The sequence below is a fragment of the Scyliorhinus canicula genome, chromosome 13 (genome assembly GCF_902713615.1).
Source record: "Scyliorhinus canicula chromosome 13, sScyCan1.1, whole genome shotgun sequence".
Taxonomy (NCBI): domain Eukaryota; kingdom Metazoa; phylum Chordata; class Chondrichthyes; order Carcharhiniformes; family Scyliorhinidae; genus Scyliorhinus; species Scyliorhinus canicula.
Window position 1 is genome coordinate 124,176,828 of NC_052158.1, and position 27,614 is coordinate 124,204,441.

The following is a 27,614-nucleotide window of genomic DNA, read 5'->3' on the forward strand; positions in this document are numbered from 1 at the left end:
TTCCATTTGCCTTCTTAATCACCTTTTGCACCTGTAAACCAACCTTCTGTGACTCATGCACTAGCACACCCAAGTCTCTCTGAACAGCGGTATGTTTTAATATTTTATCGTTTAAATAATAATCCCGTTTGCTGTTATTCCTACCAAAATGGATAACCTCACATTTGTCAACATTGTATTCCATCTGCCAGACCCTAGCCCATTCACTTAACCTATCCAAATCCCTCTGCAGACTTCCAGTATCCTCTGCACTTTTCGCTTTACCACTCATCTTAGTGTCATCTGCAAACTTGGACATATTGCCCTTTGTCCCCAACTCCAAATCATCTATGTAAATTGTGAACAATTGTGGGCCCAACACGGATCCCTGAGGGACAACACTAGCTACTGATTGCCAACCAGAGAAACACCCATTAATCCCCACTCTTTGCTTTCTATTAATTAACCAATCCTCTATCCATGCTACTACTTTACCCTTAATGCCATGCATCTTTATCTTATGCCGCAACCTTTTGTGTGGCACCTTGTCAAAGGCTTTCTGAAAATCCAGATATACCACATCCATCGGCTCCCCGTTATCTACTGCACTGGTAATGTCCTCAGAAAATTCCACTAAATTAGTTAGGCAGGACCTGCCCTTTATGAACCCATGCTGCGTCTGCCCAATGGGACAATTTCTATCCAGATGCCTCGCTATTTCTTCCCTGATGATAGATTCCAGCATCTTCTCTACTACCGAAGTTAAGCTCACTGGCCTATAATTTCCTGCTTTCTGCCTACCTCCTTTTTTAAACAGTGGTGTCACGTTTGCTAATTTCCAATCCGCCGGGACCACCCCAGAGTCTAGTGAATTTCGGTAAATTATCACTAGTGCATCTGCAATTTCCCTAGCCATCTCTTTTAGCACTCTGGGATGCATTCCATCAGGGCCAGGAGACTTGTCTACCTTTAGCCCCATTAGTTTGCCCATCACTACCTCCTTAGTGATAACAATCCTCTCAAGGTCCTCACCTGTCATAGCCTCATTTCAATCAGTCGCTGGCATGTTATTTGTGTCTTCCACTGTGAAGACCGACCCAAAAAACCTGTTCAGTTCCTCAGCCATTTCCTCATTTCCCATTATTAAAACTCCCTTCTCATCCTCTAAAGGACCAATATTTACCTTAGCCACTCTTTTTTGTTTTATATATTTGTAAAAACTTTTACTGTCTGTTTTCATATTCTGAGCAAGTTTACTCTCATACTCTATTTTACGGATTACGGGCTACCTTCCCGTATCTCGATAATGTCACCATCTGCGGCCATGACCAGCAGGACCATGACACCAACCTCCGAAAATTCCTCCAAACCTCAAAACTCCTTGACCTGACTTACAAGAAGGATAAGTGCGTGTTTAGCACCGACCGTCTAGCCATCCTTGGCTACGTAGTGCATAACGGAGTGATAGGCCCCGACCCTGAACGCATGCGCCCCCTGATGGAACTCCCTCTCCCCAATACCCTCAAATCCCTTAAACGCTGCCTGGGTTTCTTCGCTTACTACGCCCAATGGGTTCCCAATTACGCCGACAAGGCCCGTCCCCTCATTCAGTCCACGACCTTCCCGCCACCGACAGAGGCCTGCCAGGCCTTTAGCCGCATCAAAGCGGACATCGCAAAGGCCACGAAGCGCGCCATCGACGAGTCCCTCCCCTTCCAGGTCGAGAGCGACGCATCAGAAGTAGCTCTGGCGGCCACCCTGAACCAAGCGGGCAGACCCGTGGCCTTCTTCTCCAGAACCCTCCAGGCTTCCGAACTCTGCCACGCCTCAGTGGAAAAGGAAGCCCAGACCATAGTCGAAGCTGTGCGACATTGGTGGCACTATTTGGCCGGCAGGAAGTTTACCCTCCTCACAGACCAACGGTCAGTAGCCTTCATGTTCGATAATGCAAGATTAAGAACGACAAGATCTTGCGGTGGCGGATCGAGTTCTCCACGTAAAACTACGATATTTTGTATCGTCCTGGGAAGCTCAATGAGCCTCCTGATGCCCTGTCCCGCGGTACCTGCGCCAGCGCGCAGATAGACCACCTCCGCTCCCTCCACGCGGACCTCTGCCATCCAGGGGTGACCCATTTCTATCATTTCATAAAGACCCACAACCTGCCCTACTCCATCGAGGAAGTCAGGACAGTAACCCGTGACTGCCACATCTGCACAGAGTGCAAACCGCACTTCTACCGCCCCGAGCGCGCGCATCTGATCAAAGCATCCCGCCCCTTTGAACGTCTCAGCATTGACTTCAAGGGGCCCCTTCCCTCTAGCAACCGCAACATTTACTTCCTGATGGTGATCGATGAATACTCCTGCTTCCCCTTCTCCATTCCCTGCCATGACCACATCGACCGTCATTAAGGCCCTCCTCTCCATCTTCTCCCTGTTCGGCTACCCCGCGTACATACATAGCGATCGGGGGTCGTCCTTTATGAGCGACGAGCTGCGTCAATTCCTGCTCAGCAGGGGCATTGCCTCTAACAGGACGACCAGCTATAACCCCCGGGGTAACGGACAGGTTGAGCGGGAGAATGGTACCATCTGGAAGACCATGCTACTGGCCCTCCGGTCCAGAGATCTCCCTATTTCCCGATGGCAAAAGGTTATCTCCGATGCCCTACATTCTATCCGCTCCCTCCTCTGTCCCACAACTAACCAAACACCTCATGAACGTCTTCTTGTTTTCCCCAGGAAGTCGTCCTCCAGATCCCCTCTCCCGACGTAGCTGGCCGCCCCCGGACCCTTCTTGCTCCGGAAGCATGTGCGGGTGCACAAGTCCGACCCGCTGGTGGAACAAGTCCAGTTACTCCACGCTAACAGGCAGTATGCGTATGTGGAGTACCTCGACGGTCGGCAGGACACGGTCTCCCTTCGGGACCTGGCACTCGCCGGTGTGCGGCCTCCCCCCACTTCACCACAGACCCACAGACCCACCCCCTGCCCCTTTTCCCCCAGCGCCCCACCCAAGCCACCCCTTCCTCATCCATGGCATCTCCACCAGCCCGGGGTACGGAGACAGTTCAAGGACCATCGCTCCCAGAGTCCAGGACATCAGCTGAACCACCATCATCGGCTGAACCAACGTCACCAACTGCCCTGCGGCGGTCTGCCAGGACGTCACGGGTAACGAAAAGGCTGATCGAGTCCATTTAACTTCAACACCACCATGGACCTTGTATGGACACTATGTACTGTTGCTAAATGTCTAGGCCAGTGTGAATCCAAGGATACATTTTTTTCTCTCTCTCCTTACTACTCATACCACCAGTTCTCCCCCACCCAGCTCTCATTGACACCCCCCCCCCCCCCCGGCTTATTTCTCCTCATGGGGTGAATGTGGTGGTATGATTAGCATAGCTGCCTGCCATTGGTGCAGAACACCGGCTTACCATTGGCCCTGGTCGGTCATGTGCCTCTCGACCGGTTGGTTGAGACCAGTCATGTGATGGCTCCCCGATTGGTCGAGAGGCTGAGTTAACCCCGCCTCCAGGGCAGGTGTATAAATACCCAGTACTCCCGGCGGTCGTCCTTCTACTGTAATCGACCGCAGGGCTAACATCTAGTAGATTAAAGCCATACTTTTGTTCAGCAACTCGTCTCGCGTTCAATTGATGGTACATCAATTACATCGAGGGACGAGGCAGGGGTGTCCCCTGTCCCCCCTACTTTTTGCGTTGGGAATTGAACCCCTGGCTATGGCGCTGAGGGAGTCGGGGGATTGGAGGGGGCTGGTTCGGGGTGGGGAGGAGCACTGAGTGTCGCTCTATGCGGACGACCTTTTGTCTTATGTGGCGGACCCGGTGGAGGGAATGCCGGTGGTGATGGGGATTCTCCGGGAATTTGTGGATTTCTCAAGCTTAACTTTGGGAAAAGTGAGCTGTTTGTGGTACACCTGGGGGACCAGGAGGGGGGGATTGGGAGGCTCACGCTAAAAAGGGCGGAAAAGAGCTTCAGGTACTTGGGGGTTCAGGTGGCCAGGAGCTGGGGGGGCCTTGTATAAGCTTAACCTCACAAGGCTGGTGGAGCAAATGGAGGAGGAGTTTAAGAGGTGGGACATGCTGCTGCTGTCTCTGGCGGGTAGGGTGCAGTCAGTCAAGATGACGGTGTTCCTGAGGTTTCTGTTCTTGTTCCAGTGCCTCCCCATCCTTATCCGGAAGGCCTTTTTCAGGTGGGTTAACAGGAGCATTACGGGATTTGTGTGGACGCACGGGACCCCGAGGGTGAGAAGGGTGTTTCTGGAGCGGGGCAGGGATAGGGGGGGGGGCTGGCGCTGCCCAGCCTCTGTGGGTATTATTGGGCTGCCAACGCAGCGATGGTGCGTAAGTGGGTGATGAACAGGGAAGGGGCAACATGGAAGAGGATGGAGATGGCATCCTGTGTGGGCACAAGCCTGGAAGCGCTGGTAACGGCGCCGCTGCCGCTCCCTCCAACGAGGTATACCACGAGCCCGGTGGTGGCAGCTACCCTCAAGATTTGGGGGCAATGGAGGCGGCACAGGGGGGAGGTGGGGGCCTCGATGGGGTCCCCAATACGAGGGAACCACCGGTTTGGTCCGGGGAGAATTGATGATGGGTTCCTGAGTTGGCACAGGGCAGGTGTCAGGAGGCTGGGGGACCTGTTCGTAGACGGGAAGTTCGCGAGCCTGGGTGAGCTGGAGGGGAAGTTTGGGCTCTACCCCGGGGAACAACTTTAGGTACATGCAAGTAAGGGCGTTTGTCGGGCGGCAGGTGGCGGGGTTCCCTCTGCTGCCGCCGCGTGGGGTTCAGGACAGGGTGCTCCCGGGGGTGTGGGTTGGAGAGGGGAGGATCTCGGAAGCATACCAGGTGATGCAGGAGGTAGACAAGGCCTCGGTGGAGTAGCTGAAAGGTAAATGGGAGGAGGAGCTGGGTGAGGAGATTGAGGAGGGGACATGGGCGGATGCCCTGGAAAGGGTGAACTCCTCCTCTTCTTGTGCGAGGCTTAGCCTCATACAGTTTAAGGTGCTGCGTAGGGCTCATATAACCGGGACAAAGATGAGCCGGTTTTTTGGGAGCGAGGACAGGTGTATTAGGTTCTCTGGGGGCCCAGCAAACCATGTCCACATGTTCTGGGCATGCCCAGCGCTGGGGGAATTTTGGAAGGGTGTGGCAAGGACGGTATCAAGGGTGCTAGGTTCCAGGGTCAATCCAGGCTGGGGACTCGCAATATTTGGGGTTGCAGTGGAGCCGGGAGTGCAGGAGGCGAAAGAGGCCGGTGTTCTGGCCTTGCGTCCCTAGTAGCCCGGCGGAGGATTCTTCTTCAGTGGAAGGATGTGAGGCCCCCAAGTGAGGAAGCCTGGGTCAATGATATGGCGGGGTTTATTAAACTGGAGAGGGTGAAGTTTGCCCTAAGGGGGTCAGTGCAGGGGTTTTTCAGGAGATGGCAACCATTCCTAGATCTTCTGGCAGAACGGTAAAATCGAAAGGTCATCAGCAGCAGCAACCCGGGGGGAGGGGGGGGGCTGTCTCTTTGTTTTCGTGTGGGTTAAATCTTTGCCAACGATGGGCGTTTATTTATTTTTTCTCTGTTGTATACACCCGGGGGGGGGGGGGGGGGGGGGGGGGGGGGGGGGGGGGGGGGGGGGGGGGGGGTGGGGGGTTGTTCCTTTTGTACTTAGAATTTTCTGTTACTGTTTTATTTTTTGTGAAAATGTGAAAATTTGAATTAAAATTATTTTTTTTTTAAAAACCCGTTCCCACCTGGCAACTCAAACTCCTCCATTGCTGTCTCCATTGCTCCCACATCCTCAGGGCTCCCACCACCAGTGGGCTTGTGGAGGACCAAGCTGGCGAGAACGGCAGGGGTGCCGTTAATAAGGCCTCCAAACTCGTACCCTTACAAGATGCCGCCTCTACTCGCTCCCAAACCGACCCCTCCCCCATACCCACTTCCTGACCATCGATATGTTGGTTGCCCCGTAATAGTTAATAAAACTCGTGAGGGTCAAGCCCCCCTTCACATGACCCCGTTCCAGGTGCCTTCTTTCACCTCGGGGTTTTACCAGCCCACACAAAATCCGAGATTACTGCATTCATTTTTCTAAAAAAAGGCCTTTGGGACAAAAATCGGGAGGCATTGAAAAAAGAACAGCAGCCTCTGGAGGACTGTCATCTTCACCGTCTGCACCCTCCCCGCCAGTGTCAGCGGGAGCATGTCCCACCTGCGGAAATCCCTTTTCATCTGACCGACCACTTTACCCAAATTTAACTTGTGGAGCTACTCCCAATCTTCAGCCACCTGAATGCCTAGATACCTGAAGCTCTTCTCCATCACTTTAAGAGGTAACTCCCTCAGTCTCCTTTCCTGCCCCGTGCCTGAATCGCAAACACCTCGCTCTTTCCCATATTTAGTTTGTAGCCTGAAAACCGCCCAAATTCTTCCAGTGTCTCCATGATTCCGGCCATCCTCCCCAATGGGTCTGCAATATAAAGAAGTAAATCATTCACGTAGAGCGAGACACTTTGCTCCACACCCCCCCCCCCTCTCTCACTATCCCCTGCCAGACATTCAATGACCTAAGGGCCATTACCAAGGGCTCTATGGCCAGGGGAAACAGTAGTGGGGAGAGCGGGCATCCCTGTCTTGTCCCTTTAGAAAGACTAAAATATTCTGACCGGACTCGGTTGGTTCTTACATTCGCCACCGGAGCCTGATATAGCAACCAGACCCAATCCACAAATCCCTGCCCAAACCCAAACCTGTCTACAATATCCCATAGGTACTTCCACTCCAACCAGTCAAAGGCCTTTTCTGCATCCATAGCTACTACCACCTCAGCCTCGCGCCCCTCCGCTGGCATCATTATAACATTTAAGAGCCGTCTAATGTTGGACCTCAGGTTCACAAATCCCGTTCTATGATATTATTGAACACGCCTATTTGTGAAGCACTTCAGGATGTTTCTTTGATTGTTTTATTGGAAGTATTTTTCTTGAGGTCAGCAACAGAGGCCATTCCTGTTACCAATCTGTATTCCCTACAAACTGGAACCCCAATTTGCCACACGTAGACCGAGGTAGCCGCAGTGAATCCTCAAGTCAAAAAGAACACTTTGGAAATGGATTTTAGCTTCCTGCTTTGGAAGATAAAAAGTAAAAGATGCTCCCAGGCCATGGTTTGGGTTATAGGCTACTAGCAAGGTTTGTTGAAGCTTGAACAAATAAATCAACAGTTATAAAAACAAGCTTTCGTTAATTATCTATAAAATTTAGGATATATAAAACATGCAAAGTTGCTTCACTTGTGCTAACTGATACTATAAAGTTGAACCTGAAATAAGGACAGAATAGTCTATATCACAATTATTTGATATAACTTGCAGTTTAATGAATGCCAAAAAACAAAACAAAACCCTTGAGGAAAAACTCAAAGCTGCGATTGAAACAATGGTGAGTTCTGAGGAACAAGTGGCTAGGATGGAGAACATGCTGAAAAATGAAGAGAACATTGCAAAGGTGAGGAACTTCTAGGTAATTTTAAGGTAAAATCACAAGTTTATCATTTAGGCATTTTGACAAATGATGTTCCATTTTATTTTATTTTTTAATATAATTTTTATTGGAATTTTTTACAGAAAATATAAAACATAACGACAAACAATGAAATGCAACAAAACAACCCATAACTGCGACACCCCCAGACCGTATCGACGCATGCATCACACCCCCCCAACCCCAACGAACAACAAAAGAACTTAAAAATATATTAAAATTAAATAAACAAACATAGTCATTGTCCGCCCCCCCTTCACCCCCCTTCCCCCCCCTTCCCCCCCCCTCCCCCCCCATCCCCCCCCACCCCCCCATCCCCCCCCACCTCCCCCCCATCCCCCCCCCATCCCCCCCACCCCCCCATCCCCCCCACCTCCCCCCCATCCCCCCCCCCATCCCCCCCCCCCCCATCCCCCCCCCCCCACCCCCCATCCCATCCCCCCCCACCTCCCCCCCATCCCCCCCCCCATCCCCCCCCCCCCCCCCACCCCCCCCCTCCCCCCCATCCCCCCCATCCCCCCCCACCCCCCCATCCCATCCCCCCCCCCCCCCCCCCCCCCCCCCCCCCCCCCCCCCGGGTTGCTGCTGCTACTGTCCCTGTACCCTATCGTTGAGCCAGAAAGTCGAGAAAAGGTTGCCACCGCCTATAGAACCCTTGTACCGACCCTCTCAGGGCGAATTTGACCTTCTCTAGCTTAATGAAACCCACCATGTCATTGATCCAGGTCTCCACGCTTGGGGGCCTCGCATCCTTCCATTGTAGCAAGATCCTTCGCCGGGCTACTAGGGACGCAAAGGCCAGCACACCGGCCTCTTTCGCCTCCTGCACTCCCGGCTCCACCCCAACCCCAAAAATCGCGAGTCCCCATCCTGGCTTGACCCTGGATCCCACCACCCTCGACACCGTCCTCGCCACCCCCTTCCAGAACTCCTCCAGTGCCGGGCATGCCCAGAACATATGGGCATGGTTCGCTGGACTCCCCGAGCACCTGACACACCTGTCTTCACCCCCAAAGAACCTACTCATCCTCGTCCCAGTCATGTGGGCCCTATGCAGCACCTTGAATTGGATGAGGCTAAGCCGTGCACACGAGGAGGAAGAATTAACCCTCTCCAGAGCATCAGCCCATGTCCCGTCTTCGATCTGTTCCCCCAGTTCCCCCTCCCACTTAGATTTCAGCTCCTCTACTGACGCCTCCTCCGCCTCCTGCATAACCTTGTAGATATCAGATATCTTCCTCTCTCCAACCCAGACCCCTGAAAGCACCCTGTCGCTCACCCCCCTCGCGGGAAGCGAAGGGAATCCCTCCACCTGCCGCCTAGCAAATGCCTTTACCTGCATGTTCCCTGGGGGGAGCCCAAATTTCTCCTCCAACTCCCCCAGACTCGCAAACCTCCCATCAATAAACAGGTCCCTCAGCTGTCTGATGCCCGCTCTGTGCCAACCCTGAAATCCCCCATCAATGTTCCCCGGGACGAACCTATGGTTCCCCCTTAACGGAGCCTCCATCGAGCCCCCCACTTCTCCCCTATGTCGCCTCCACTGCCCCCAAATCTTGAGGGTAGCCGCCACCACCGGACTCGTGGTATACCTCGTAGGAGGGAGCGGCCACGGCGCCGTTACCAGGGCCCCCAGGCTTGTATCTCCACAGGACGCCCTCTCCATCCGTTTCCATGCTGCCCCCTCCCCCTCCATTACCCACTTGCGCACCATCGACACATTGGCCGCCCAATAATACCCCGAGAGATTGGGTAACGCCAGCCCCCCCCCCATCTCTACCCCGCTCCAAGAAGACCCTCTTCACCCTCGGGGTCCCATGCGCCCAAACAAAGCTCATGATGCTGCTAGTCACCCTTCTTAAAAAGGCCCTAGGGATAAAGATGGGCAAACACTGAAAAAGGAACAAGAACCTCGGGAGAACCGTCATTTTGACGGACTGCACTCTACCCGCCAACGATAGCGGCACCATATCCCACCTTTTAAATTCCTCCTCCATCTGCTCCACCAGCCTGGTAAAATTAAGCTTATGGAGAGTCCCCCAACTCCTGGCCACCTGCACCCCCAGGTATCTGAAACTCTTCACTGCCCTCTTAAATGGGAGTCTCCCAATTCCCTCCTCCTGATCACCCGGGTGTATTACAAATACCTCACTCTTGCCTAAATTTAACTTATAGCCTGATAAGCCCCCAAATTCCGCTAACAGCTCTATCACCCCCGGCATTCCCCCCTCTGGATCCGCCACATACAACAGCAGGTCGTCCGCATACAGCGATACACGATGTTCCTCCCCACCCCGCACCAGACCCCTCCATCTCCCTGACTCCCTCAACGCCATAGCCAAAGGTTCAATCGCCAGTGCAAAGAGCAAGGGGGACAGGGGGCACCCCTGCCTGGTCCAACGGTAGAGCCTAAAGTACTCCGATCTCCTTCCATTGGTAACTACACTTGCCATCGGAGCCACGTAGAGCAGCCTCACCCATTTGATGAATCCCTCCCCGAATCCAAACCGCTCCAGCACCTCCCACAGGTACCCCCACTCAACTCTATCAAACGCTTTCTCCGCATCCAGCGCCACCACTATCTCAGCCTCCCCCTCCACTGCCGGCATCATAATAACATTTAGCAGTCTCCGCACATTCGTGTTGAGCTGCCGTCCCTTGACAAATCCTGTCTGATCCTCGTGTATCACCCCTGGCACACAGTCCTCTATCCTGGTGGCCAGGACCTTCGCCAGCAACTTAGCGTCAACATTGAGGAGCGAGATAGGCCTGTATGATCCACACTGCAAGGGGTCCTTATCCTGCTTCAGGATCAGAGAGATCAGTGCCCGCGACATCGTCGGGGGCAAAGCCCCCCCCTCCCGTGCCTCATTGAAGGCTCGCACCAACAGGGGGCCCACCAGATCCGCATACTTTTTATAAAATTCCACCGGGAACCCGTCCGGCCCCGGCGCCTTACCTGACTGCATTTGTCCAATCCCCCTGACTAGCTCCTCCAACTCTATCGGCGCCCCCAGCCCCTCTACCAGCTCCTCTTGAACCCTTGGGAAACATAGCCTGTTGATGAAGCTCTCCATCCCCCCTCTCCCCATCGGAGGTTCTGACCGGTACAGTTCCTCGTAGAAGTCCCTAAAGACCCCATTTACTTCTGTCCCCTTCTGCACTACATTCCCACCCCTATCCGTCACTCCACCAATTTCCCTAGCCGCATCCCGCCTGCGGAGCTGATGCGCCAACATCCTGCTCGCCTTCTCCCCGTACTCATATACCGTGCCCTGCGACCTCCTCCACTGTGTCTCCGCCTTTCTGGTGGTCAACAAGTCAAATTTGGCCTGCAAACTACGCCGTTCCCCCAGCAACCCCTCCTCCGGTGCCTTCGCGTATCTCCTGTCCACATCCAGGAGCTCCCTCACCAGTCTCTCCCTCTCCTTCTTCTCCCTCCTTTCCCTATGGGCCCGGATGGAGATCAGCTCCCCCCGGATCATTGCTTTCAGAGCCTCCCAGACCATCCCCACCCGGACCTCCCCCGTGTCGTTGGTATCCAGATACCCCTCAATACTTCCCCGGACCCTCCTCCACACCTCCTCATCAGCCAGCATCCCCACATCCAGGCGCCAGAGCGGGCGCTGGTCCCGCGCCTCCCCCATCTCCAGATCAACCCAGTGCGGAGCATGGTCTGAAATCGCTATGGCCGAATACTCTGCATCCTGCACCTTCGGGATCAATCCCCTGCTCAGGACGAAAAAATCTATTCGGGAATAGACCCTATGGACATGGGAGAAAAAGGAATACTCCCGCGCTCTCGGCCTCCCAAACCTCCAGGGATCCACCCCTCCCATCTGGTTCATAAACCCCCTCAGCACTTTGGCTGCCGCCGGTCTCCTACCCGTCCTTGAACTGGACCGGTCCAGTGGGGGATCCAGCGCTGTGTTAAAGTCTCCCCCCATGATCAGGCCCCCCGCCTCCAGGTCCGGAATGCGGCCCAACAAGCGCCTCATGAAGCCGGCATCATCCCAATTCGGGGCATATACATTAACCAGCACCACCTTCTCTCCCTGCAGCCTACCCTTCACCATAATATATCTGTCCTCCTTGTCCGACACCACCTCAGCCGCCTCGAACGCCACCCTCTTCCCCACCAGAATCGCCACCCCCCGGTCCTTCGCGTCCAATCCTGAGTGAAAAACCTGCCCCACCCACCCCTTCCTCAGACGAACCTGGTCCACCACCTTTAAGTGGGTCTCCTGGAGCATAGCCACGTCCGCCTTCAGCCCCTTCAGATGAGAAAATACCCTAGTTCTCTTAACCGGCCCATTCAGCCCCCTCACGTTCCAGGTAATCAGCCGGATCAGAGGGCAACCTGCCCCTCTCCCCCGCCGGCTAGCCATAGCTTATCGACTGCTCACCCCAGGCCAGCTCGCCCCGCCTGACCCGTTCCCCATGGCGATAACGCCTCTCCTCTACCCCACCGGCCCACACCAGCTCCTTCCTGGCCATTCCAGCAGCAACCCGATATCCCCCCCCCCACCCCAGGCTAGGACCCCTCCTAGCCGCGACGCACCCTCCATGGTACTTCCGTGAGTCAGCTGACTTCTGCTGACCCGACAGCTCCCGCCAAAACCCATCTCCTCCCGGCATGGGGTCATTCCCCTCTTGCCACACCTCCTTGGCACCGCTTCAGCGGGGGAAAGAAAACCAATGAAGGCCACGCCCCCACCTCCAGCTCCGCCCCCCCCTGCCCCGCAGCGCGGACATCCAGAGGAAAGCCCGCGCTTTCACACTGCCGCACCCCACCCTTCTGACGCAGCTCCTCAAAATCCAGTTTCACCCCAACCCCCAGCCCCGTACAGAAGAGAACATATAAAGCACATACCCCCAATGTTCCCCACATACCCCACACCCATACCCAACAGACAAACCCACCCGGAAACAGAGCAAAAAGAAAACCAGCATAAAAATAACACCTGTCAAAATTGAAGAACAGCAACAGCGAAAACAGCAACGGCCATAGTGTGTCCCCAGACCCTAGTTCGAGTCCAGCTTCTCCGCCTGTACAAAGGCCCATCGCCTCCTCCGGGGACGCGAAGTAGTGGTGCCGGTCCTTATATGTCACCCATAGATGCGCAGGCTACAGCATTCCAAATCTGACCAGCTTGGCATGCAGCACCGCCTTAGTCCGGTTGAACCCGGCCCGCCACTTTGCCACCTGCGCACTCTAGTCCTGGTAGATTCGCACCACCGAATTCTCCCACTTGCTGCTCCTCTCTTTCTTGGCCCAGCACAGCACACAGTTCCGGTCACTAAATCGATGGAACCGCACCAGCACTGCCCGCGGGGGTTCATTTGCCTTAGGCCTCCTGGCCAGCACTCTGTGAGCTCCCTCAAGCTCCAGGGGCAAAGGACCCCGCTCCCATCAACGAGCTCAACATCGTGGTCACGTACGACGGGAGATCCGACCCCTCCAGCCCCTTCACCAGGCCCAGGATCCTCAAATTATTTTGCCTCGTGCGAACGTCCAGCTCCTCCAAGCGGTCTTGCCACTTCTTGTGAAGTGCCTCTTGCAACTCCACTTTCCCCACGAGGACCACGGCCTCCTCCTCCCTCTCAGCGGCCTGCTGCTGCAACTCCCGGATAGACACCTCCTGTGCCGCCTGGGTCCCAAGCAGCTTGTTTTTAGTTGCATTCAGGGAGTCCAGCAACTCAGCCTTCAGCTCCGCAAAACAGCGCAGAAGAGAGGCTTGCTGCTCTTGCGCCCACTTCCACCAGTCCTCGGGTGTTCCGCCGGCCGCCATTTTGTCTTTCTTCCCCTGCTTTTCTTGGGGAGCTGCTGCAGCTTTTTCCTTTGCCCCACTCTGGGTGAGCACCATAAATTATGGGGAATGCTCCTCTAGACACCTTCCCCCACTGGGATTCGTCGGGACAGCGTCGACTGCTGTTAGAATTCAGCTTTCATAAAGGCCCTCAAGTCAGCTTGAGACCTATAAGCTGGCCCTTCCCCCGCCTGCCTGCTTGTAGAGGCTTTTGTTTGCTGCTGCTTCCGCCCAATCTTGCACTGTTTCTGAGGGTCTGATAACCAAGAAACATACTATTCCTGGGGGAAAGTACTCCTCGAACCTTCACCTACGCCTTTTCATCGAAATTCCAACCCATGCCGCCCAAAAAAGAGCTCTTTTCTGTAACCTTGGGCAGGAGCTGTCTCTGTGTGCACACTCACTCCATGCTGCACACCGGAAGTCCCCGTTCCATTTTATTTTAAATACTTTTCTTGTATAGCCATCTATTTAAATAAAAGCTTTGAGAGTGGTTGTCAAACCCTAATGGTATATCTTGTACAAAGCTACCAACAAATTACATTGACCAATGTTAACAAAACTAAACAAAAACAAAATAAATGTTATTACTTTCTGTTTATTTTTCTGATCTTGATAGAACCTGGAGAGGCTATTGAGGCAACATAGTGGAGAGGAGCCAAGAACTGCCCAAACTAATCCCATAGATATTAAAGCTATTTTTGTTTTTCTAATTGCTTGTTGTACCTGCATATTAACTTTGTGGAGGACAGCACGGTGGCACAGTGGTTAGCACTGCTGCCTCACAGCCGAGCTCTCAGGTTTGATCCCGGCCCCGGGTCACTGACCATGTGGAGTTTGCACATTCTCCCCGTGTCTGTGTGGGTCTCTCCACCACAATCTAAAGATGTGCAGGATAGGTAAATTGGCCAAGCTAAATTGCTGCTTAATTGGAAAAAAGAATTGGGTACTCTAAACATTTTTCAAAAAATTGTGGAAAAGTGATTGCCCAAGCACAGGAATGGAATTATAATGAGGCGGTGATTGCTGCTCCTCAAAAGATTTGGGTCATTGAGAAAACCTCTTAGAGGAGGATTTTAAATACATCTAGGTTTAGATTACAAGTGGCTGGTATTATTTAACGCAATGACCATCTCCAACAAGAAAAGACCTAGCTACTTTCCCTTAAACTATCATCAACTGCTCCCTACCATTAACATCCTGCGGGTCAGCTTGTTCAGAAACTTATTGGGGTAGCCATATCATTACCATGGATATCAGTACAGAGACGAGATGCTCCATAATTAGTGACACATCCTGACCCCTCAAAGACACTCCACCTGCCGTAAGGTTAAAATGTGATAGAATACTCACTCCTCACCTGGATGGGTGCAACTCCAATAATATTTAGGAAACTCAATACCATTCAAGACGTTAAGTTCACTTAATCGGTACTCGGGCCACAAGTTTCACTGTCCACTACCTTCGCCGCTGGCACATAGTGGCTGCAATACGAATGATCAACAAGATGCACAGCAGTGTGGTTAATTTGACAGAACCCACAGTTCATGTAATCTCTACTACCAAGGACAAGGGTAGGAATATCATGGGAGTCCCATCACTGTAAATTCCCATCCAAATTACACAGCAATTTGATTTGGAAATATGCCACTGCTTCCATATCGTGGCTGGGTCAAAACTTTGAATTCCCTACTAAGAATTACAATGACTTAAGGGGATGACCGCCTTCAAAAGATGATTGCCCCCTCAATACAATTAGCAATGGGCACTAAACACCCAGCTTTGCCTAAGGTCCAATAACAATAGAAAACTGAAATACGGCAGAATTGAGGATTAAATATTCCTGGGTTTAACAGTTTCAGGAGAGATTGGGAAAGGCGCTGTAGAGGGAGCGGTAAAATCAAAGACATTATCATAGCTCTGGAGCATCGAGATTTATATACAGAAGTGAACTTTGGATTGAGTTGAATAACAAAGGGATCTGGCCCATTTCTAAAGAGTGAGGACAAAATCAAAGCTGAAATTCATAATCAGATTTGGCTAGAATTAAATATTATTTATTCTCAAATTCATAAATGTCACCAATTTTTATTTACTCCGACATGGTAGTGGTGGGCTGCCTTCTTATGTTCCAGCAATTGCAATTGAGTAACTTGACTGGTCACATCAAAAGGCATTGAGTCAATCGCATTTAAAATCCAACATAATGTTTGAGACTGATTATATTTGGGTAGTTCAGTGAGTAATTCTGCAAATGTCAATATATTACATCTGTTATTTTATATTAATTGTTTATTTTTTGATTAATAGGAACTTGAGGATCAGATGAAGTATCTCAAAGACCAGAAATTTAAGAAGAGTGAGGAATTATATTCCTTGAATGGTACGGTGAGAACAGTTGCAAACCAAATATCAGGAAATAGGACAACACTTCGCAACCTCAGCAGTCGAATTGACAAACTTGACCATGAAAGTATCAAGCAACAAGAAGTAATTTACAGTCAGGTAAAAACAGGAATATTGTTATCTATGTTGCTTGTCGAGTGACAAATATTACTACAAGATGTTACATTACAACTGCTTCCATGTAATAATTAGCAAGTAATTGTATTTGTTACAAACATTAAAAATAACTCCATTTACAGCATTAGACAAATAGTCCTACATAATGATTTAGAATTAAATAAAACACTTCTATTATAGTTGGTAAGACCTGCAATTGAAAATTATATTAGATACCAATTAGTATTCAAAACTAAGCTACATGCATCATAAATGATTTTATTGTGCAAGTAGGTGACAGTCAAAAATAACCTGCAAGAGAACACGTACTAATGGAATGCTACAATTAATTTTACACAATACGATATATTACAATTGTGCCTGATGTGTAATAGTTTATGTCTCCTGTAAACCATGGCTGGAACCATGGACTGAATTTTAGCAGCCACCCCACCCAGTGTATTTGAAGGCCTGAGGCTCATAAATACAATAATTAGCCTCACCCCCGACAAGTGTCCCATTTTATGGTGGGGGGGGGGATTAAGGCCCTATTTTAACCACTGCAGGGGAAGGCCAAGTTGGTAACCCAGCAGCTTTCACTGCGCAGGCTGCTGTTGGGCAATAAGTGGGAGGACATCCTTTCAGAGATCCCTGGAGCCAATGGTTGCCCCCCCCCCCTTTTTGCATCTCAAACTCAGCCCCCAACCTTATTGCCCCTTAGCTGGGGTTTTCCAGCTAGACCCGGCTAATACCCAGACTTACCTGACAGTCCAACTCCACAACCTCTTCTTCATTGGGACTGCCTATTGTCCCGGCATCACTTGAACTTGGTGCTACTGGGATGACAGATCTGCCAACTAATCAAATTGGCCAGCAGTCCTCTTAGGCAGGTTTTCCTTCTTAATGGGGGCCAAATTCTCAACCATAAACAATTAAAGCTGCTTTGAGCATAAAAATTGCTGTGTGGCTTTTCAGTTTAGTGGTGGGAGGGGCCCTATATTGTCACAATATAAAAATAATCTACCTGTATTGTTTTCACCAAAATAAACTCTAATATCTGTTTGAAGAAATATCAAATATGTTCAAAAATCCAAAGCATTGGCTTTAAGCACTGAGTTTCAAAAATAATAGATTGACCCAGATCTTCCAGTCTCCAGATCGCCAGAGATCGGACGCATGACCCAAGATGTGCATTGGGTCCACCGAAGCCTTGATGCACTGATACTGTGAGAATTGCCTGGGACGTTTGATCTGCTGGGTGGGCAATTGCCTTGCTCCGCGGGATCCCCTGAAAAAGTCTTCGACTCTGAGTTAGAGTCAGAGACTTTGGACAGTTCCATGGTATTAGCAGAATAGTTGTCCAAGAAATGTTGGAAAGAAAAATCCTAGTTTAACACCCAAGTAACTACACAACTGTTCCCTCAATCACCCACACTGACCCCACCGAACCCATGACTACCCCCATGATCGAACCCTACTAGCCCCCACAACCTAACTAACCTCTGACCCGACATGATTACCCTACCACCCTTTGATCTGACCTGACTAACTCCCATGGTGGTACAGAGGTAGTGCCATTGGACTAGTAATTCAGAGGCTCAAGTTAAAGCTCTGGGGGACAACTCCCATCATGGCAACTGGTGGAATTTAAATTCAATCAATAAATTTGAAATGATAAAGAGAGTAAAGTTCAGCAATGGTGACCATGAAACTATCATCTGACATGTAAAAACCCATCTGGTTCACTAATGTTCTTTTGGGAAGTAAATCTGCTGTCTATACTTGATCTGGCCTTTATGTGACTCCAGACGCACAGCATTGTGGATGACTCTTAAGTGCCCTCTGAAATGATCTAGCAAGCCAATCAGTGTAAGGGCAGTTAGGGATGGAGATCAAATATTGGCGCTTTGCCATCAACAGCCATATCCCATGAAAGAGTACAGAAAAAACTAACCTTTCGACCTGACATAACTATCCCCGATCCACCTGCCACCCATCTACTTTCTACCTTACCCCTGCCACCGTAAGCCTGCCACCCTAACCCCTACCACCTGCCAGCCTACACACCCATTCACCAACATTAATTCATTACCCATTCGTTCACATTCACACTGAACATGTAAAGCTACCTTGAGCTGTAATATGCACTGTATACATTCAATGTGAGTCATTCAGCCCAAGGGGATTCTGTATAATTCCCCTCTTCCTCGGTTCACAGTGGCTGAAAGGTCTTAGACAGCACCTTCCCCCATTGCGCCTCTGCAGCAGCTGCCTCAAGCTTCTGTGCGTCCCTCAGCATGTAGTCCTGGGATTTGGAATGTGCCAGTCTGCAACACTCGTTCAGAAGATCAAAAAATTGAGCCATCATGAGTCACTTGAACCTGATGTTTTCATAGGTTCCATTTAGTTGGTAACATTTCTTGGCGAATGTTGTACTTATCATGGTGAACTTGCCAGGACTTTAAAATAGAATGCATGCCTCTGGGTCACCCAGTGCCTGTGTCAAGTATTGTTCATTGAATTATATAACATGGTTAAATGCAGAATAAATACTCTGCCCAGCAATATGCAAATTCCTAACCTTCAAAGAATACCTTTCTACTGTGCTATTGTGACTTTTTTTTGCACTTCTCACATCACAATTCCTGCAGCACTTTGAGTAAAATTGTGACTTGGAGCCAAAATGGAAACAGTTTTGTACTGTATCAACAGCAGCTGGCATAAACTTAACAACATTTAATGTAGTAAAATTCTCCAAACGCTTAACAATAGCATAATCAATAAAATCATTTTTGACATTGAGCCACAGAAGGAGATATTGGAACAGAGATGCAAAATGCTTAATAAAAGAGGTAGATTTTAAGTAGCGTCTTAAAAGAGAAGAGAGAGGGTAAGAGGTTAGGAAATTCCAGAGCCGAGGGCCTAGGCACCTAAAAGCACAGTCACCAATGTTGGAGCAGTTAAAATGAGTGAAACCAGAGGTAAGAATTGGACGATCGTAGGATTTGCAAAGATTTGCAGGGCTGGAAGAAGCTACAGAGGTTGGAATGTTCAAGGATAGGCAGGGATTCATTAAAATGAAGCATTGTTACATGGAAAGCAAGCACACGGGTGGCTGAGGGCAAGTTTATATAGAGCGGATGATGGGAGATAGTGTGGCTAGAAGAACATTGGAATTATCAAGTCGAGGGGTAACAAAAGCCTGGGTGAGTGTTTATTAAGCAGATGAGTTGAGGCAGGAACGGAGTTGAGCGATCTTAAGAGGTGGAAGTAGGCAGTCTTGGTGATCTTGTGAATCTGTGGTTGGAAATTCATCTTACAGTCAAACCCAACATCAAGGCTGAAAACTTTCTTGCTTGGTTTAAGACAGTTGCCAGGGATGGAAGAGGTGAACCAGAAACCAAACATGTGACGAGTACCAAAGACAATGACTTTAGCCTTCCCAGTATTTAGTTGAAGAAATTTTCTTTTCACCCAATATTGGATGTCAGATAAGCAGTGTAACAAAGCTAGGACAGTGAAGGAGTCCAAGGAGGTGCCGGTGAGATTAAGATAACCATCACCAATGTACACGTCGGACATGATGTTGTGTTTTCAGATTATATCACCGGTATAGAATTTAGATCAGAAATTGAAGGTGGCCAAGGATAAGCCTTGAGATAGTCTAGAGCAGGGCAAACTACGGCCCGCGGGCCGCATGCGGCCCGCCAAAGGTCTTTATGCGGCCCACCAAGATCAAGTCATAAACAAAAAAAATTTTTTTTTTAATTTTTAAATTTTATTTTAAGGTTAATGGAGAGGGGGGCTGTTGGGTTACTGGTATAGGGTGGATACGTTGACTTGAGTAGGGTGATCATTGCTCGGCACAACATGTGTTTCATGTGAAGTTTCTACTTTAAAATATATATTTTTTTAATATAATTTTTATTGGAATTTTTTACAGAAAATATAAAACGTAACGACAAACAATGAAATGCAACAATCGTTGAGCCATAGCTTATCGACTGCTCACCCCAAGCCAGCTCGCCCCGCCTGACCCGTTCCCCATGGCGATAATGCCTCTCCTCTACCCCCCCGGCCCACACCAGCTCCTTCCTGGCCATTCCAGCAGCAACCCGGTATCCCCCCCCCCCCCCCCCAACCCCCCCAGACTATTTGTCTAATGCTGTAAATGGATTTATTTTTAATGTTTGTAACAAATACAATTACTTGCTAATTATTACATGGAAGCAGTTGTAATGTAATATCGTTGAGCCAGAAAGTTGAGAAAAGGTTGCCACCGCCTAAAGAACCCTTGTACCGACCCTCTCAGGGCGAATTTGATCTTCTCTAGCTTAATGAAACCCACCATGTCATTGATCCAGGTCTCCACGCTTGGGGGCCTCGCATCCTTCCATTGTAGCAAGATCCTTCGCCGGGCTACTAGGGATGCAAAGGCCAGCACACCGGCCTCTTTCGCCTCCTGCACTCCCGGCTCCACCCCAACCCCAAAAATTGCGAGTCCCCATCCTGGCTTGACCCTGGATCCCACCACCCTCGACACCGTCCTCGCCACCCCCTTCCAGAACTCCCCCAACGCTGGGCACGCCCAAAACATATGGGCATGGTTCGCTGGACTCCCCGAGCACCTGGCACACCTGTCTTCACCCCCAAAGAACCTACTCATCCTCGTCCCAGTCATGTGGGCCCTATGCAGCACCTTAAACTGAATGAGGCTAAGCCTCGCACAGGAAGAGGAGGCCATCGAGCCCCCCATTTCTCCCCTGTACCGTCTCCAATTCTTTCTCTCCAGGACATCCACCCACGTCCCCTCCTCAATCTCCTCACCCAGCTCCTCTTCCCATTTCCCCTTCAGTTCCTCCACCGAGGCCTCGTCTACCTCCTGCATCACCCGGTATATGTCTGAAATCCTCCCTCCTCCAACCCACACCCCCGAGAGGACCCTATCCCGCACCCCCCATGGGGGCAGCAAGGGGAACCCCTCCACCTGCTGCCTGGCAAACGCCCTCACCTGCATGTACCTAAACATGTTCCCCGGGGGGAGCCCAAACTTCCCCTCTAACTCCGCCAAGCTCGCGAACCTCCCCTCCACAAACAGGTCCCTCAACCTCCTAACCCCTGCCCTGTGCCAGCCCAGAAATCTGCCATCAATGCTCCCTGGGACAAACCGATGGTTCCCCCGTATCGGGGCCTCCATCGAGCCCCCCATTTCTCCCCTGTGCCGTCTCCATTGCCCCCAAATTTTGAGGGTAGCCGCCACCACCGGGCTCGTGGTATACCTCGTTGGAGGGAGTGGCAACGGCGCCGTTACTAGCGCCTCCAAGCTTGTGCCCACACAAGACGCCGCCTCCATCCTCTTCCATGCTGTCCCTTCCTCGTCCATTACCCACTTACGCACCATCGCTGCGTTGGCAGCCCAATAGTACCCACAGAGGTTGGGCAATGCCATCCCCCCCATCCCTGCCTCATTCCAGGAACACTCTTCGAACCCTCGGAGTCCCATGCGCCTACACAAATCCCGTGATACTCCTGTTGACCCTCCTAAAAAAGGCCTTCGGGATAAGGATGGGGAGGCACTGGAACAGGAACAAAAACCTCGGGAGCACCGTCATCTTAACGGACTGCACCCTCCCCGCCAGTGACAGCGGTAACATATCCCACCTCTTAAACTCCTCCTCCATCAGCTCCACCAATCTTGTGAGGTTGAGCTTGTGCAGGGTCCCCCAGCTCCCCGCCACCTGGACCCCTAGGTACCTGAAGCTCTTCCCTGCCTGCTTCAATGGCAGTCTACCAATCCCCTCCTCTTGATCCCCCGGATGCACCACAAACACCTCACTCTTGCCCAGGTTCAACTTATACCCCGAGAAACCCCCGAATTCCCTAAGAATCCTCATCACCTCCGGCATTCCCCCCACCGGGTCCGCCACATACAGCAACAGGTCGTCCGCGTACAGCGACACTCGATGCTCCTCCCCACCCCGCACCAGGCCCCTCCAGTTCCCTGACTCCCTCAGTGCCATGGCCAGGGGCTCATTCGCCAACGCGAAGAGCAAGGGGGACAGGGGGCACCCCTGTCTCGTCCCCCGGTACAGCCGAAAGTACTCCGACCTCCTCCTATTTGTGGCTACACTTGCCATCGGGGCCTCGTAGAGCAGCCTCACCCACCAGATAAACCCCTCCCCAAACCCAAACCTCTCCAACACCTCCCACACGTACTCCCACTCAACCCTATCAAAGGCCTTCTCCGCATCTAATGCCACCACCATCTCTGCCTCCCCTTCCACAGCCGGCATCATAATGACGTTGAGGAGCCTTCGTACGTTTGTGTTCAGCTGCCTTCCCTTCACAAACCCCGTCTGGTCCTCATGTATGACCCCAGGCACACAATCCTCTATTCTAGTGGCCAGGATCTTTTTTTTTTTTAATAAACAATTTTATTGAGGTAGTTTTTGGCTTTATAAACAGTTACAGACATCATCAGAAAGGAAGCAAAAAAGGCAAAAATGTGCAAACATCCACGTTCTTTCAATACTTCCACCGTAACATATTGCACAAGCCCGCTCCCCTCCCACCGGTACTACCCGCCATATTTTCCCTCCTACTCTACTCTAACCCCCCCCCCCCCCCCCCCCCCTGCTGACGCTCACTCTCCCGCAAAGAAGTCAATAAATGGTTGCCACCTCCGGGTGAACCCCTGCACAGAACCCCTCAAGGCGAACTTGATTTTTTCTATCCCCAGGAAACTCGACATGTCCGCAAGCCACCACTCCGTCTTCGGGGGCTTTGAGTCCCTCCACGCCAATAATATTCGTCGCCGGGCTATCAGGGAAGCAAAGGCCAGCACATCGGCCTCTTTCTCCCCCTGGACGCCCGGGTCTTCCGAAACACCAAAAATTGCCACCCCTGGGCTCATCACCACCCTTGTTTTTAGCACCTGGGACATGACCCCCGCAAATCCCTCCCAGTACCCCCTCAGCTCAGGGCATGCCCAAAACATGTGAACATGGTTCGCTGGTCCTCCCGCGCACCTAGCGCATTTGTCCTCTATCCCGAAAAATTTGCTCATCCGAGCCACCGTCATATGGGCCCGGTGAACGACCTTAAATTGGATCAGCCCGAGCCTAGCACATGTCGCGGTCGAGTTTACCCTACTCAGGGCCTCTGCCCACAGCCCATCCTCCATTTCCCCGCCTAGCTCCTCCTCCCATTTAAGTTTCAGTTCCTCTGTCTGGGACCCTTCCTCCCTCATGAGCACCTTATAAATACCCGAGACTCTACCCTCCCCTTCATCCCTCCCAGAGACTATTCTGTCTAGGATCCCCGTTGGCGGGAGGCGCGGGAAAGATGGGACCTGTCTACGAACAAAGTCCCGCAACTGTAGGTATCTAAAATCATTTCCCCTTACCACCCCAAATTTCTCCTCCAAGCTCCTCAAACTCGCGAAGCTCCCTTCCAGGAACATATCACCCACCCTTCCCGCCCCTGCTCGCCGCCATACTCGGAACCCCCCATCCATACTGCCGGGGGCAAACCGATGGTTGTCGCAGATTGGCGCCCAGACAGACGCCCCCATCTCCCCCACATGCCTCCTCCACTGGCCCCATATCCGCAGGGTCGCCACCACTACCGGGCTGGTGGTGTACTTGGCCGGCGGCAGCGGTAGAGGAGCCGTGACCAGGGCTTCCAAACTGGAGCCCCTGCACGAAGCCGCCTCCACCCGCTCCCAAATAGACCCCGTACCCACCATCCACTTCCTTATCATAGCGATGTTGGCCGCCCAGTAATAATTGACCAGACTCGGCAAAGCCAGCCCTCCCTCGCTGCGGTTCCTCTCCAACATCGCCTTCTTACCCGCGGAGACTTTCCCGCCCAGACAAAGCTCATGATCAGCCCGTTAACTCTTTTGAAGAAGGACTGTGGGATAAAGATCGGGAGGCACTGAAAAATAAACAAAAATCGAGGGAGGATTGTCATCTTTACAGTCTGCACCCTCTCTGCCAGCGACAGCGGGAGTGCATCCCATCTCCGAAACTCTCCCTTCATTTGCTCCACCACCCTGGCCAAATTTAACTTATGCAGCCTGCCCCAGTCTCGTGCCACCTGGATTCCCAAATACCGGAAATTTTCCTCAACCAGCCTAAACGGTAGCCCTCTCAATCTGTTCTCCTGGCCCCTTGCCTGGACCACAAACATTTCACTCTTGACCGTATTTAATTTGTATCCTGAGAACTGGCCGAACTCCCTCAGCATTCCCAGTATAGTTCCCATCCCGGCCACTGGGTCCGACACGTACAGGAGCAGGTCGTCTGCATAAAGAGAAACCCTGTGTTCAACCCCGCCCCTCACCATCCCCTTCCAACCCTCTGCGGCTCTCAGCGCCATCGCCAGCGGCTCTATGGCCAGCGCAAACAGCAGCGGGGAGAGCGGGCAGCCCTGCCTAGTCCCTCGGTACAACCTAAAGTACTCCGACACTTCTCTGTTAGTCCTGACGCTGGCCCTCGGGGCCTGATATAATAATTTGATCCAATCCACCAATCCCTCCCCGAACCCAAACCGTCCGAGCACCTCCCATAGATAGTCCCACTCTACCCGGTCAAAGGCCTTCTCGGCGTCCATTGCCACCACTACCTCCACCTCTCTACCCGCCGGGGGCATCATTATCACGTTGAGCAATCTCCTCAGATTGGCCGCCAGCTGCCGACCTTTAACGAACCCAGTTTGATCCTCCCCAATCACCTCCGGTACACAGTCCTCCATTCTCCCCGCCAGTACCTTTGCCAGGAGCTTGGCGTCTACATTAATCAGGGAGATTGGCCTGTAGGACCCGCACACCTCCGGGTCTTTACCCCGCTTCAATATCAGAGATATGGTGGCTTGTGACATTGTCGGCGGCAGGGTCCCTCTGTCCCTTGCCTCATTGAAAACCCTCGCCAAGACCGGGCCCACCAGCTCAGAGAACTTCCTATAAAACTCTACTGGGTATCCATCCGGCCCCGGGGACTTCCCCGACTGCATGGCCTTTAGGCCCCCCAATACCTCCTCTACTCTAATCGGGGCGCCCAGCTCTTCCACTTGCCCCCCCCAACTGTTGGGAATGTTAACCCGTCCAGAAACCTTTTCATCCCCTCCGGTTCTTCCGGCGGCTCCGAAGTATACAGCTTACGATAGAAGTCCCGGAATACCCTATTCAATTCTGCCGGATCCTCCACTTTGCGCCCCCCCTCGTCCCTCACTCTACCTATTTCCCTGGCCGCCTCCCTCCTCCTGAGTTGCTGCGCTAACAGTCTGCTAGCCTTTTCCCCATACTCGTACACCACTCCCCTCGCCTTCCTAAGCTGTTCCACGGCCCTGCTCGTGGATAGTGCCCCCAGTTCCGCCTGTAGCCTCCGCCTTTCCCTGAGTAAAACCTCCCCCGGGGACTCCGCGTGCTCTTCATCTATCCGGCCCATTTCCCTGACCAATCTATCCATCTCTGCCCGGTCTGCCTTGGCTTTGTAGGCCCCAATTGAAATCAGCTCCCCCCGAACTACTGCCTTTAGCGCCTCCCACACGGTCGCCGCTGAGACCTCCCCAGTGTCATTCACCTGCAGGTAATTTTTTATACATTTCCGAAGCCTCTCGCAGATCCCCTCCTCCGACAGCAGTCCCACATCTGGCCTCCATTGCGGGCGTTGATAACTCGCTCCCCCGAACTGCAGGTCCACCCAATGCGGGGCATGGTCTGAAATGGTAATTGCTGAGTATTCCGTGTTCTTTACCTCCCCCATACAGTCCCTGCTTATTACAAAGAAATCTATCCTGGAATATACTTTATGGACGTGCGAGTAAAACGAGTAGCCCCTTCCTGTTGGCTGTCCCTCTCTCCAGGGGTCCACTGCCCCCATTTGCCCCATAAACCCTTTCAGCTCCCTTGCCATTGCTGAGAGTCTACCCGTTCTGGGACCCGACCGATCCAAAGTCGGGTCAAGGACCATGTTAAAGTCCCCTCCCATTATTAGCTTGCGAGAATCCAAGTCCGGGATCTTCCCCAGCACTCTTTTAATAAAGTCCACGTCATCCCAGTTCGGGGCATATATATTCACCAGCACCACCCTTCTCCCCTCCAGTCTGCCCCGTACCATCAGGTATCTGCCCCCCCTGTCTGCAGATATGCCCTCTGCCTCAAATTGCACGCGCTTGTTGATCATGGTTGCCACCCCTCTGGACTTCGAGTCCAAGTCCGAGTGGAAGACCTGGCTAATCCAGCCCTTCCTTAGCCTGGTCTGGTCTGACACTTTCAGATGTGTCTCCTGCAACATAATTACGTCCGCCCTCAGGGCCCGCAAGTGCGCGAACACCCGCGCCCTCTTAACCGGCCCATTCAGTCCCTTGACGTTCCAGGTGATCAGCCTGGTCGGGGGGCACATCCCACCCCCCCCCACCCCGCCGGTCAGCCATAGCCTTTCTCGGGCCGGCCCCTGACCCGTGCGTCGCGCCATTCCTGGCCCGCCCTTTGGCTGCCTCCACCCTCGACCTCCTTTCCAGTGCCTATTTCAAGTCCCTCTCCCGTCAGCAGAACAACCCCCCCCTCCCCTAACCCCATCCCCCGATACCCCCACCCCCGCCATCTACTGGCTGTTACTTCCCCCCCCATCTGACTTCCTTGACTAGCCAATCTGCTAGCCCGGTGACTCAACACTCCGGCGCCTTCCTGTCCCATTCCCCTTGTTCCCCCGTCCTCCTCCCCCCCCCACTGGGGCAAGCCGGTTCCAGTGTCTTCCACGAGCTGCACAAAAAGCCCAAACAGGAAAAAAAAAAACATAAAAAGGGAAAAAACCACAGAAAAAAAGAGAAAAAGCACATAAATGTCCATGAACAAAGGAAAGAGTCTCAAATGTTCCGCTTGGCCCCTTTGGCCCAGCAAACCGTTAAGCAGCGGTCCAGGCACATTCGGCGTTCCTTCCCACAAAAATCCTCGGGCCCTAACTCGCGTCCTTGGGGCCTCCTTTCGGGACCAGCCCCAGGTCCCTCACAAAATCCATCGCTTCTTCGGGCTCGGAGAAGTAGTGGTGTTGACCCTGGTGCGTGACCCATAGCCGGGCTGGGAACAGCAGACCAAACTTCACGTGCTTCTTGAACAGCACCTCCTTGACATTCTTAAAGGCTGCTCGCCGCCGAGCCACCTCCTGGCTTAGATCCTGATAAATGCGGAGAACACTGTTGTTCCACGTGCTGCTCCTGGCGCTCTTTGCCCACTGCAGCACCCGCTCCTTGTCCACGAACCTGTGGAACCTAATCACCATCGGGCGGGGGGGGGGGGGGGGGGGGGGGTCCGCCCGGCCGCCCCTGCCTTGCCTGCACTCTGTGTGCCCCCTCCAGCTCCAACGGTCGTGGAAAGGCTTCGGCTCCCATCAGCTGCTTCAGCAGGTCTGCTACAAACGCTGCAGCATCAGCTCCCTCCGCCCCCTCCGGGAGGCCGACCATCCTCAGATTGTTCCTGCGGATTCTATTCTCCAGCTCCTCCACTCTGTCCAGCAGTCTTCTCTGCCGCTCTTTCAGGCCGTCCACTTCTACCGCTGCAACCGTTTGCGCATCCGCCTGCTCCTCCACCGCCTCTCCCAGCTCCTTAACTTTAACATCATGGGCGTCCATCCTCTGGTTCAGCTGATCCACCGCTTTCTGGATTGGGTCCAAGCTGTCCCGCTTCAGCGCTTCAAAACTGGACTTCATTACCTGGAGCATGTTATCCAGCGCCAACTGGATTGCTGAGTCCGGGGTCCGCG

The 27,614-nt window shown here is 52.3% G+C and overlaps 1 protein-coding gene across 1 annotated transcript in view; it reads left to right on the plus strand.

The window, feature by feature from the left end:
* Nucleotides 1-27,614, plus strand: part of ccdc39 (coiled-coil domain containing 39) — a 187,870-nt gene that overhangs the window by 75,193 nt on the left and 85,063 nt on the right. The window contains exons 9-10 of the mRNA XM_038816334.1: nt 7,372-7,504; nt 15,661-15,855. Coding sequence (XP_038672262.1) covers nt 7,372-7,504; nt 15,661-15,855 — 328 coding nt within the window. The remainder of the gene's footprint in view (nt 1-7,371; nt 7,505-15,660; nt 15,856-27,614) is intronic.